The sequence below is a fragment of the Lipotes vexillifer genome, unplaced genomic scaffold, assembly GCF_000442215.2.
Source record: "Lipotes vexillifer unplaced genomic scaffold, Lipotes_vexillifer_v1.1 scaffold236, whole genome shotgun sequence".
Taxonomy (NCBI): domain Eukaryota; kingdom Metazoa; phylum Chordata; class Mammalia; order Artiodactyla; family Lipotidae; genus Lipotes; species Lipotes vexillifer.
In genome coordinates this window covers 496,607-509,008 of record NW_006773295.1, presented here as the reverse complement: position 1 = coordinate 509,008, position 12,402 = coordinate 496,607, and the positions used below count along the sequence as shown (strand labels likewise).

Genomic DNA, 12,402 nt, shown 5'->3' with positions numbered 1-12,402 from the left:
GGAGCCCCCTCTGGCCCCCCAATTCCCCCCCCCCCCACCCCGCTCTGGGGTGAGGTGTGTTGGGCTTGAAGAGTGGGAAGGGACCATGGTGTCTGACACCTGTTATCTTTCAAGTTGGGTGACTGTGGCTGCCCTCCCAAGTATTCTTTTTCCCTGGTGCTGTGGCGAGTTTTTCTGGGTGTATGGAAAACAGATTTCTGAGCAGTTGAGCTATACAGAACTCAAAACTTTTGGTGCAAGACAGGAGCCTATTCCAGAGCCCAGGGCAACTAGCCACATCTTAATTTTTAAGCAGTCGAAAACAGGAGACAGGCGGAAGGCTGACTGTAGTACAGAGATCAAGACCCCTGAGTCTGCTGATTTATCATGTGTCCTGGGACTAGGTCCCTCCCCAGAAGATCTCAATTCCCCCTTTGCAAGGGGTCAGTGGGAACTAGGATGCTTTAAGATTTTGAGTCATGGTGCCCAGCTCCTGCCACTGTGAAGGGAGAGAGGCAGGTTTTAGGAGACAGGAAAAGGGCATCACTGAAAGAGTCCAGCAGAGGGCCTGAAAGCAATTATGAAGCAGGTATTTGAAGGAAGCCGCACCAGGGAGCACATGGTCGGAATTGGGTTAATTCCATTAAGCAGTTTGGTGACAGAAGGTGCTTTAGTGTTAGGATGGGGCTGGGAATTGCCATGGATTAGCCATGCGCTCCTGGGGTAATTAGGACCATGTGTTCTTCCTAAAACAGGGCTGGGGCCACGGGGCAGCCAGAGGTTGGGTTGGGAGGAGGTTGATGAGGAAAATGTCGGTGTTGAGTTCAGGGGGACCCTGGGATGGGCCTTGGCCTCTCCCAGGAGGGGTTGGGGGGGTCTTTGAGGTAGGCTGTAGGTCTGGGTCACTAAGCCATCCCCTTCCTGACACAGACCCCAGGAAGCGAGCCAGCCGGGGTGTGGGGTACACAGCTGCCTGTTACAGGCCTAGAGGCAGGGGTCCAAGGGGGAGCTCGGGGGGAGAGGGAGCTTCCGAGTAGCTGGGGCCACAGAGAGCTTGTCAGCTGGCGCCCTGGCAGGAGGGCTGGAGCCCCTGCTGGTGGCGGTAGGCCACAGGACTCAGATGCCCACTTTCTCATTCCCTCCCCTAACAGATGGTGACTCGAACGAAGAAGATCTTTGTTGGGGGGCTATCAGTAAACACCACGGTGGAAGACGTGAAGCAGTATTTTGAGCAGTTCGGGAAGGTGGGTCCAAACTGGGGGTGCTGGCTGGTGGGTATGACAGGCCTGTAGAATTTTGGTCAGTAGCAAGTGGAGTCCAGCCAGGTCATTCCAATTCCTGCAAGAGTTGAAAAGGGGGCTGGGTCCTTTTGTGGGTGAGGCCGGGCCAACCCACCGTTCAGGCTCCTGGCCTATCTGTGGGCTTCGGACTCTGGACACGTCCCCAGGGAGAGAAGCCACACAGTAGCTGTCCCTGTTGTTGCCCTTCTCCTGCTTATCTTCATTCTCCTGAGGGAGGCTGTGCTCCCGAAGCCAGTTCAATCCAGTCACCCCTTGGCCTCCTGGGAGTTTGCACCTGTCCAGTCCACGGGCGGTTGTACCTTCCCCCACTCCTTCCTGGTGAGGATGATAAGGAAGCAATAAATATCACTCCCAGTTGTACTCAGGACCCTCCTTGCACAGGTGGGAGCTGAGGGGGAGGGTACCGATCTCTTAGCTATTGGGGAGGGGCTGAAGAGACCACCCCAAATTCCTGATCAGTCCCGGAGGACTGCTTCTTAGCTCTGAGGTGCATGGAGCTTACATTTCTGGGCCATTTAGTCCATGCAGAAGCAGATGTGGTGACATCAGACAATAGGGTGTCCCCAGAAAGGGGAGCAATGTGAACATCAAGGTCCCATGGAGAGATGGCTAGGAGGGGACCAAGTTTTAAGTCTGGGGCTGAAGTTGGGCTGCTGTGCTTAGTACTGGGGTCCCTGGTCTTTTCTGACGTGAGACAGGCTGCAGGCTGGATCTCACTTTCCCGTCAAGGCTCTTTCAGTTCCCTGTTAGGCAAAGGGCACAGGAGAACGTGGCTTGGGAATGGGATGTGAGCTGGGGACTGGGTGGGTTTCCAGCCCCCCCACCCCACTCCGTCTCTAGGGTAGAAGGGGAGAGGGTGGGAGGTCCCCTGGCCAGCGGATGCCGGCGATGCAACGGCCAGAGGCCTAGGCTCAGGCGCCTCAGCGGGGACCCGGGCACAGGACCCAGGGCAGGTCGGCCGCCTGGGCCCCAGAGGGAAGGGCGCTCCTGGGAAGCAGCAGGCCCCGCTCGGCTCCGGTGGGGTGTCTTTGTGTCTGAGCGCCGAGCATTAGAGCTCGCACTAATCTGATCCAGCAGCTGTGATTGGAGGCCGCCTGCCCCCGGGGCCGGCGTTGCCATGGCAACCGGGCCCCAGGAGAAGCCGTCAGCGGCCGCGTCTTTTGTTCGGGCCTAAATCGGCGTTGGCATGTGAAACCGGCCCGGGGAGGCCAGGGGGAGCTGGAGAATAGGCTGCCAGGGAGAGAGGGGGACAGCCGGGAATGCCAAGGGCCCCGCGGCGGGGGGCCTCCCGCCCGGATCGAGGGGCCGCCGCCGAGGGGGGAACAATGGTCAGCCGCCATGGCTGCCACTCAGGCTTAGCGGCCGCCGAACTTGGCGGCTCCCACTGGTCAGCAGGCCTCGGCCGCCTCCCCTCCCCCCGCCCGAGCCCCCCTGCCCCTGGGTTCCCATGGAGACCAAAGCCTATTAAGGACACTGGGCTGGGAGCCTCTCTCCCCTCAGCTGGCCCCAGGAGGGGGACACTGGTGGGGGTCCCCTGAACCCCCAGCCACTTTCCTTGTTCTGTGCCCTGGCCTCAACTCCGGTGCCCCACTCTGGGTCTGTCCAGCCAAGGCCCAGGTTGAAGGGTCTGGGGGGCCAGGGCAGGTAGAGTGGGAAGGTTGGGTGGAGGAAGGGCTGTGGATTTGGGCTGAATCAGTTTTGGGTCCCGCAGGAACTCAAAGCTGCAGGATGGGGGAGGAGGGTGTGGCTGGTTCATCTACTCATTCGTTCAAAAAATAATCACAGTAGCACAAGTCCAGGTGCTCAGTAGGGTGGTCATGGTCATAACTGACATAGGCACTGTCTTCATGGAACCTTCAAAGCCAGTGGTGTCCAGCTGTTCTGTCTCTAGCTTTGCCACCCTCCCCCATGTGACTGTGGGTAAGCCCCTCTGTAATAAAAGTAATAATAATAACAATGGCTGTTATTCATTAAGCACTTACTGTATCCCAGGTACTGTGAGTTAAGAGTCTTACACGCACTATCTCATTTAACTCCTCCCTATAAGGAACTGGTTATACCCATTTTACAGATGAAGAACTTGAATCATAGAGACATAAAGCTGCTTGCCAAGCTTACTTTCCAATTCCAGCCTGTCCTACTCAAAGCTTGTGCTTCTATCACAAGCCTCCTTTCCGGGTTTCTCTTTTCCCTGTGCTAAATATGCATTGTCCATCCAGTTTGGACAGTCTAGCTAATTTGGGATGTGGGCTCAGAATGGGTCCATAGCATGGGAGTTAGGGTGGCACTGTGCTGCAGGGCCCTGGGGCAGGAGGCTTCTTGGGAAGGGAGATGTAATTTCCCTCTGAGATTTTCCAGGGACCCAGCTGCCTCCTGGCTCAGTGGAGGTGGTGTGTGTGTGTGTGTGTGTGTGTGTGTGTGTGTGTGTGTGTGTGTGTCCGTGTCCTGGTTCTCCCAGGGGAAAGTCAGGGGCGGAGGTGGTGTGTGTGTGTGTGTGTGTGTGTGTGTGTGTGTGTGTGTCCTGGTTCTCCCAGGGCAAAGTCAGGGGCCCAGTGCCGCTTGGTGCCTAAGAAGAACTGGAGGACCACCCAGTTCAGGGGCTGCCCTTTCCACTTTAACAAGGCAGATGATGGCCTGGAAAGAGAGCAAAGGAGAGTGGAGAAGAGGCTGTGCCCCAAGGCCTCAGGAAGTTTTCCTTTATCCCTTGGATGTCTGACCATTTGGGGGAGGGTCAGCAGCTGGAGTGGGATGTGGAGGGGGGAGAGGCAGTATCAGAGGCAGCCCTTGATTTCCACCGAGGGTGAATCAGACCTTAGCTTAACCCCATGAGACAGCTGACACTGGCTGAAGAATTAAGAGGGCGAGGAGGGAAGCAGCAGATGTAGGCAAAGGGAAGCTGGGACTGCAGAAGGGAAGCAAAGGACTTTGGCTGTCCATGTATCTGAGAGGATGCCTTGGAGTAGCAAGAAGAGAAGACTGGAGTCCAAGGGATGGGGGATTAATGTAGACCCTCCTCCTTCCTCCACCCCTTTCCCCTCCCCCAGTCAGTGGGAGGCAAGAAGCCCAGGCACTGAACTCTACTTGCTTTAATTACAGCCTCTAGCAAAAGGAAACCTCAATTAGGAGAAAAGATCTGTACCATGAGAGGGGAGTTGGGTCTGGCTGGAGTGGCTGTCCTCCTGGCCTTTTGCAAAAAGGAAAGAGGCTTTCACTTCCCCACCTCATATCTTACTCCTATATTTTCCCCTCTAGCACCCATTCTATGCCTCCTCCTCCCAGGTTTGATCTGGGATTTGCTGGGTGACCTTGTGTAGGTGACTTCACATCTCTGAGCCCATTTCCTTATCTACAAAATGAGGATCTTACCATGCAAGGAGTATGGAGGAGAGGATGGTGGGGCAAAGGGCCAAGCATATGTTTGGTGCTTAATACATTCAGGCTGGCCCGTTGAGATTTTGAGGGTTGAATGGTGGTGCTGTGGCACCCAGTTGGGGTTGCAGATGGAAAGCTGTCCCCTACCCAGGGAGCAGGTTTAAGATAAAGCCTGGACTGGGCAGAAGGGGAACGGGTGTCGGAGCCCTTGTCCTGGGTTGTGGAGGTCCCTGTGTCTGGTGGGTCGGCCACAGTAGCTCTGTTTCAGGTGGACGACGCCATGCTGATGTTTGACAAAACCACCAACCGGCACCGAGGTGAGTTTGGCCCCCTCCCCCTTCCCAGGCCAGGCTGGGGGCCTGTGGTCAGCCAGGGGGCTACAGGTCACAGCTGCCCTTTCATCTCGCCTCCTGACATCCTATCCCCGAGGATCTGCATCCTCTCCGGGGCCTGGCCTTACAGAAGGCTTTTGTCCCGCCGTTTCCTGTGCTAGAAACTTGCCGAATTGCAGACACCCGAGAGGAGCAGAGGAGCAGACCTCTTCTCCCCTTGCAGCTGAGCCCTCCACCCCCGCCCCAGCCGGTGTCTGCCTGGGCTTACCTTGTACCCTGGTAACCAGAGCTTAGACCGGGCCACCCCCAGGTCAGGCTGACTCCACAGCCCCGGGCAGTCTGCTCCTGCCACTGCCCCCTCGCCCCACCCATCGGCTGAGCCCAGCCCCCAGGACCCTTGCCCCTGAACCTGTGAGCATCTGGGCCACCGGGTGTACACTGCCTGGTTGTTTTTCTCCCAAGGGCCTTGCCTTCTGAGAAATCCCATTCCAGCCCCTGGGGCACACCCAGGAGGAGGCGGGCTTGTTTCTCCAGTGCCTTCAGAGCTTTGGGCCTTTTAGCCTGTTTGGGGAGTGGGGTATGTGCTGGTGTGTGTGTGTGTGTGTTTTTGTCTGTGCATATGAGCGTGTCTATGTCTGAATAGTTTTGTAGATCTAGCGTGTCAGAGTAACTGTACATGTACACAGGGGCCTTTATGCATTTGTGAGCACTGGTGAGTGTCTCTGTGATATATGGGTACCTAGGTGTACCATATATCTGTGTATCTGTGTTCAAAAATATATCTGTATACGTTCATGTGCATTTTTAAAAGTATTTGTGTGTGCTCTTTTCCCCTCCTTGGAAAGCATCTGAGGAAGAGAAAAGGTTGAATGTTGTTTGCATCATAGCTCTGCCTCTTTCTAACTTGCTCCGTGGTCTTGGGCAAGTCACTTCGCTGAGCCTTGGTTTTCACATCCGTGATTTGGGAGTTGAAACCCTGTCTCATCGGGTAGTTGAGAGGTTGCTAGGCTGGGAACAAAGCTTCTTGTTAACGCTTAGACACTTGCCTGTGAGGGGGGAGTGGTGTTATTGGTATGATTTGGGGCTGGGTTTTGACCATGAGCCCTGTTCTGAGCCTGCCTTTGCCCTCTAGGGTTCGGCTTTGTCACGTTTGAGAGCGAGGACATCGTGGAGAAAGTGTGTGAAATCCACTTCCATGAAATCAACAACAAAATGGTGAGCCGGGATTGGATGGGGTGGAGGTGCAGAGGGAGACTGGGGCTCCAGGCTGAGCCAGCCAGGGCTGCTTGGAGGTTCTGCAGGCAGGCAGAGGGGCCTCACAGTCAGTGGGGCAGAGCCAATTCTCCCACCCGCTGAAAATCTGGACAGGAAGACAGTGTCCCACAGCTGTGAGAAAGCATGGCTGGTGGGCTCAGAGGGACCGGGTTGAAATCCTTACTCCGCCGCTTACTAGTCTAGTCATTGGGCAGATGACTTCCCCTGTCTGAGCCTCAGTTTCCTCATCTGTAAAATGAGAGTGGCAGCAGTACCTCCATCATAGGGTTGGTGTAAGCATTCGATGAACTACTGCATGCAAAGCTGCTCTCGCACTCTGTGATCCCTCCAGAAATGGTAACCATGAAATTAACAATAAAGAGGCCTGCCAGGGAATAGGAGGGTGACCTGCGTCTATAGGAGGGACTGACCGCCAGGTCTCATTGCAGGTGGAATGTAAGAAAGCTCAGCCAAAAGAGGTGATGTCACCGACTGGCTCGGCCCGGGGGAGGTCTCGAGTCATGCCCTATGGAATGGACGCCTTCATGCTGGGCATCGGCATGCTGGGTATGTGCTAGGCCTGCATCTGCGGCTTCTTCCTGCCCAAAACTGCTCCCAGGGCTACCAGGGGCTGCATGGGTGTTGCATCTCCTCGGTGGTCTGCCCTCCTGTCTGAGTGGTTGGGTAGGAGTGTGGACCGAGGATCTCAGGTCTACCGGTCCTAATGAAGGTAGGCCGATTTGGTTGTAGGGTGCTGCCCTCTGGTGGTGACCAAAAGAATGGTCCAGCTGCTCCTCATTAATTGGTCCTTCTGTCCATCCGTCCATTCTATTTTTTGTCCACCCATCTGTCCAGTAAACAGTTATTGAGCAACTATAAATGCCAGCCCCTATGCCAGGAAGTACAACGGTGACTTTCCTTGGAGCTTTATGGTCTGGCAGGGGAAAAAAATAAGTAAGAACATAAATAAGTAGGCTTAGGATGAGAATTATAGGATGCCAAGGGAGCATGGTCATAGCAAAGTTGACCAAGACTTGGAGAAGCTAAGAAGGAAGTCACATTTAAGCTGAGTCTGTGGGTTGTGTAGGAGCTAGTTATGGGAGGGCAGGGAGCAGGGGAGGGAAAAAGTGGTCAGGCAGATGGAACAGCATTTACAGACCCAAAGGCCTCTGGGAAGGTAGAAAGAAGGCTGCTTCTTCTTGTTCATTCAACTAATATTTATTGAGCAGCTTCTGAGAGAGAGGACCTGCCTTCATGGGGTTTCCCTTCAAGTGGGAGACAGAAGTGAATGGGCAGTGTCACCACAGTGATTAGAGGCTGTGGGAGGCCCAAGGAGGCACTTAAATCCACCTGGGGGTCAGGGAGGCTTCCCGGAGGAGGTCAAGGTTACCGTGAGCTTTGGAAGTTGAGCACGAATCAGCAGTGCTTGGGACCCACGACCGAGGGTGAAAAGTCTGAGCTGGGCCCCCAGGAAGGTCACAGTCTCCCTGGAGAGACAAGATGTATATACACAGAAAGACAACAGTACAAGGGGGTCTTTATGCTGGGGATGGGGGAGGGGTGCTCTGGGGACTCAGAGGAGGGGCTATAGCATGGGCTAGAGGGTCAGGAGTGGGATCACAGATAGAGGGGTGGGGAATGTACCCGCCAAGTGGAGCATTGTCTTCTCCTGAAGTTTTTTGTTTTAACTTTTTATTTGGAAGTAATTTCAAATTTTCAGAAGAGTTGGAAAAATAAAGTAGTACAAAGACCATCCATATACCCTCTACCAGATTCACCTATCATTTATATCATACCCATTTTGCTTTTATCATTCTCTCTGTATGTGTATGTGTACACACACACACACACACACACACACACACACACACACAGAGTACACTTGTGATTTTTCCCTGAATCATTTGAGGGTAAATTACATACATTTTGGCCCTTTACCCTTAGATAATTCACTGTGTGTTTCTCAAGATTAGGGATGTTCTTTCAAGAAACCACATTATAATTACCAATTTGTACTGATACAATATTTTAATATAATCTATTATCTATTTTCTGATTTTAGCAGTTGATCCAGTAATGTTCTTTATAACTATTTTTGTCCTCCAGAGCAAGTTCCAGGCTAGAATAAAGTATTGAATTTAATTGTTCTGTCTCTTTAGCCTCCTGTGGAATATTGAGAAAATTTTCTTTTCAAAACAATTCATTAGCTGGTTTCACCCCATTTAAAAAGTGGGGGGAAAAAAGAAAACCTCTAACCAGTAGTGAGAATTGTGGTTAAGAGACTTGGAGCCAGTCACATCTGAATTTGGATCCCAGTTACACCATTATTACTCACTAGGTGATCTTTCTTTCAAAGCTGCAAATATCTATTATAATATATATATACTAAGTAGCAGGCACCGTGTTGGTGTTTTGGAGAGACAGAAATAAAAGATGGGAAAGATAGAAAATCAGCACTTAAAGAAATCCTGGGATAAGTTCAGATATTGGTCATCAGTGCTATGAAAGGGAAAAACCAGGGTGACATGAGAAATATTGAAAGGGAAAAACCAGGGAGGGTGACATGATGAATATTGTAACTGATGAAAGGGAGGTCTCTTGTGTGATGACCTCTCTGAGGAGGTGACATTTGAGCTGCGTCTTGCACAATGAGAAGGACGTAGTTATGTGAAAACCCGGGGAAGAGTGTTCCAGGCAGAGGAATCATCATGTGCAAAGGCCCTGGGGTGGGAAAGAGCTTGGTGAATTTGAGAAACAGCAGGGAGGCCAATGTGGCTGGAGCAAAGTGAGAAAGGGGCAGGGTGTAGATGAGGACAGGATGGAGGCAGGAGCCTGAGTATGAAGGGCCTTGATAAGAGTTTGGATTATTCTCAGCTAATAACTGTCACCTCTCTGAGCCTTAGTTTCTCTGTCTGTAAAATGGGGCTCCTAATAGTAACTCTTGGGATTCTTATGAGGAGAGAGTAAAGTGTACAACAGGCTTTGCACAGGGCTTGGCATGCAGAAGGTATATGGTAAATATGACTGATTATTATTCATGATACAAGGTGGGGAGGGAAATGAGAGGCTCACATCCTTCCCTGCTGAGCTGTAGGTAAGGCATCTGACACTGGTCCCCTTGCCCTATCAGGTTACCCTGGTTTCCAAGCCACGACCTATGCCAGCCGGAGTTATACAGGCCTCGCCCCTGGCTACACCTACCAGTTCCCCGGTAAGTTCTTCCCAGTGTCCCTCTGCTGCCAGCATGTCCCTGGTTCCCGGGCAATCTGACTCCTCATGGGCGGTGTCTGGGGGTGCATGGCATGGGGGAGGTCTGCCTGCTGGAGGCTTGGAAGGAAGGGCATGTTTGAGGAAGGAGCGCCTCGCCCCCCCCTCCCCCCACCTCAGAAGCTGGGGGGACTCCCCGTGTGGCCCTGCATGGCACCCCTCCCTCCCAGGCTGATCTCTGCCCGCCTCTTGCCTTTCTCTCCTCCCTACCCGCCTCCGGGGTTGCCACTTCCACCAAAAGGGCATTGGGCTTGTGGTGGGGCAACCTCCCTGAGGGCCAACATTGGTTGTGTCCTTACGGACTCACCGATAATGACCATGTGCTATGCTGAGCCCCTTTCAAGGCAGACAAGACCTTTGGAGACCCTGAATGCTGAAAAACAATTTAAAAGCAAGATGATCACCACCCTCATTTGTAATTCAAAATAAAAACAACACTAGGCCTTCTCATAAGTGGCGAGAAGCCCAACGAAGTTCTGAGCTTTCCCATGATGACTATTCAATGTTTTTTTTAATATCAAATTTCATATTTTTGCAAGGCTTTTGTTTGCTTGTTTTCTGGTCTTATTTTTCTAGAGGTCCCCTAAGCACTTGCACCTTGGGCAGTCCAGCTTGGAATCCTCTATATACATGTTGTTGTCTAGTCCTGACAGTAATCTCTGGGGGAAGGTGTGGTGATCCCCATCTTCTAGGTGAGGAGATAGGCTCAGAAGGGAAAAGTGACTGCAAAGATGACTCAGCTAGAAAGTGGCAGAGCTGCTCTAGGGTCATCGCTTCCCATCAATGCTACCTTCCCAGCTCCTCCCCCCCACCAAAGAAAATAGGAGGAAAGATGGATTCTGGGAGATTTTTTTAGTGCAATTTCAAGACTTTTAAGAAAAACAGTGGGAACAGAAGCTCCAGCATCACCCAGTGCCCAGGGTATAAGTGGCAACTCTGCCCACTCTTCCCTTCTCTGTCTGTCTCCCTTCTCTGTGACTGTGTCTCCTTCCCCACCCTTGCCTTCTGGGGACCGTGCTCTCCCCATTCCCAGCTCTCGGGTCCTGTGCATGGCCTGTCCCCCCACCCAGTGTCCCTGTGGGTGCATTTGTCCTCCCTGGGCCACGCCCAAGAGGCCCCCCTGCATCTTCCTAAGCTGTTTTACGTTTCATTTTAGAATTCCGTGTAGAGCGGACCCCTCTCCCGAGCGCCCCAGTCCTCCCCGAGCTTACAGGTCAGTCGCTCGGATTTCGTACACCTCACAGGCCACATGGGGAGAAAGAGAATGACCCAGGAACCTTCCCAGGGAAAGCTAGTGGGACCCTTTTCTCCTGCCCTCCAGTCTATGAGGATGCAGCAGACTCGGGCACTGGCCAGTCTGTGTAGCTGCATGGCCCTTAAGGGTGGGGCATAGGGCCAAGCCCAGCAGATGGAGGCGAAGTCACTCATTCATCCATTTGACAAATATTTATCTAATGCCTCCCGTATGCCAAGCACCTTGTAGGCGCAGGGAGCCAGTGGTGAACCAGCCAGGGTCTCAAACTCAGAGCAAAGTGGTCCGGGTGGGCATGTCAGGACATGGCAGTGGGCATGGCTCCACTCAGTGCCAGCCAACCCTGCCGGGAGGGGATGCAGACCCACAACTTACAGATCTTATTTTCCAAGAGAAGCCCAAAACCCAGCTTTCACTTTCAAATGAATTTTTCAGTTATTTTCAAATGTTGGCAACGAATTTCAAATTTTTAAACCACTGCAGGCCAAATGCAACATATTTGAGGGCCAAATCCAGCCCGTTTGCAACTTCTGGGCAAGTAGGTGATATGCTTGGCCATCCTGAACCATTTCTCAAGCTGGAGTTTTTACTTGAGCCAGTCAGCTCAACTCTGGAGCTGGGGCCGGGGCTGAGGCCCAGGCCAAGGGCAAGGGGTGGGGCGGGGTGGGTGCAGATGAGGTGGGCTGCAAGGGGTTTCTCTGTTCAACCCGCTTCTCCCCCCACCCCATCCCCAGACTCCCCCCCAACCTAGCCGTGTGTGGAGGACGTGAGCGTGGTTGCTGCTTTAGATGAGACCTTCCTTCCAAGGGATGCTCAGGGGGGCCCCAAAATGGGGGAGGGGAAAGAGGAACCTGGGGTGAAGGAAGGGGAGGGAGTCCTGGTGGTGGGGCTAATAGAGGCTCTTCCCTGAGCAGAGTGAGTGGGGGAGCGAAAAGGGGTCTTTCCTACTCACTTCAGAACTCTTGTGTTGAGGACCTACTGTGTGAGACACTGCCAAGCCCTGGAGGCAAAGCAGGGACCAGACACCCAAGCTCTGATCTGCAGAACTTGTGCTCTAGAGAGAGAGAGAGAAATGCTTATTATACAAATGAGTAATGCTTTACTGCTGTGATAAGAGCATGCTGGATTTGCTTTGCGGAAATGCCTAACTGTGCCCCAGACCAGACCTCAGAGCCCAGCCCTGCCGTTAAAGAACCGAGGGAAGAAATATCCCCTCTGCAGACATTTTGGCCAGGGAGGATGTGGGTTCAAGGCTAAGCAGTTCTTGGAGGTCTGGGGTCCAGACTTTTCCCTCGTCTTCAAGAGACGAGGGTGTTTCCTTCGTGCATTTAATCAATATTTTTTGTGCCAAATGCTGTTCCAGGCAGTGGGGATTCAGCAGGGAATGAGACAGACGAGACCCATGCCCTCCTGGAGCTGATAGTCTAGTGGAGGGAGACAGGAATAAACAAGTAAATAAACAAGTATCAGATACTTTCTCAAGGTGAGAAGTTCCACAAGGAAAATAAAACAGGGAAATGTGCTAAAGTGTTAGTGTCAGGGGCGAGGGGCTGCCTCAGCAGGGGTGGTCAGGGAAGGCTTCTCAGAGGAGGTGACGTCTGAGTGAGAAAGTGCCAGCTCTATGAAGACTTAGGCGTTGTCTCCC

The 12,402-nt window shown here is 52.9% G+C and overlaps 1 protein-coding gene across 1 annotated transcript in view; it reads left to right on the top strand.

The window, feature by feature from the left end:
• MSI1 (musashi RNA binding protein 1) overlaps positions 1-12,402 on the top strand; it is a 19,420-nt gene that overhangs the window by 4,134 nt on the left and 2,884 nt on the right. The window contains exons 4-9 of the mRNA XM_007448184.1: positions 1,131-1,223; positions 4,921-4,969; positions 6,117-6,199; positions 6,688-6,805; positions 9,369-9,449; positions 10,662-10,718. Of these exons, the coding sequence (XP_007448246.1) occupies positions 1,131-1,223; positions 4,921-4,969; positions 6,117-6,199; positions 6,688-6,805; positions 9,369-9,449; positions 10,662-10,718 (481 nt within the window). The remainder of the gene's footprint in view (positions 1-1,130; positions 1,224-4,920; positions 4,970-6,116; positions 6,200-6,687; positions 6,806-9,368; positions 9,450-10,661; positions 10,719-12,402) is intronic.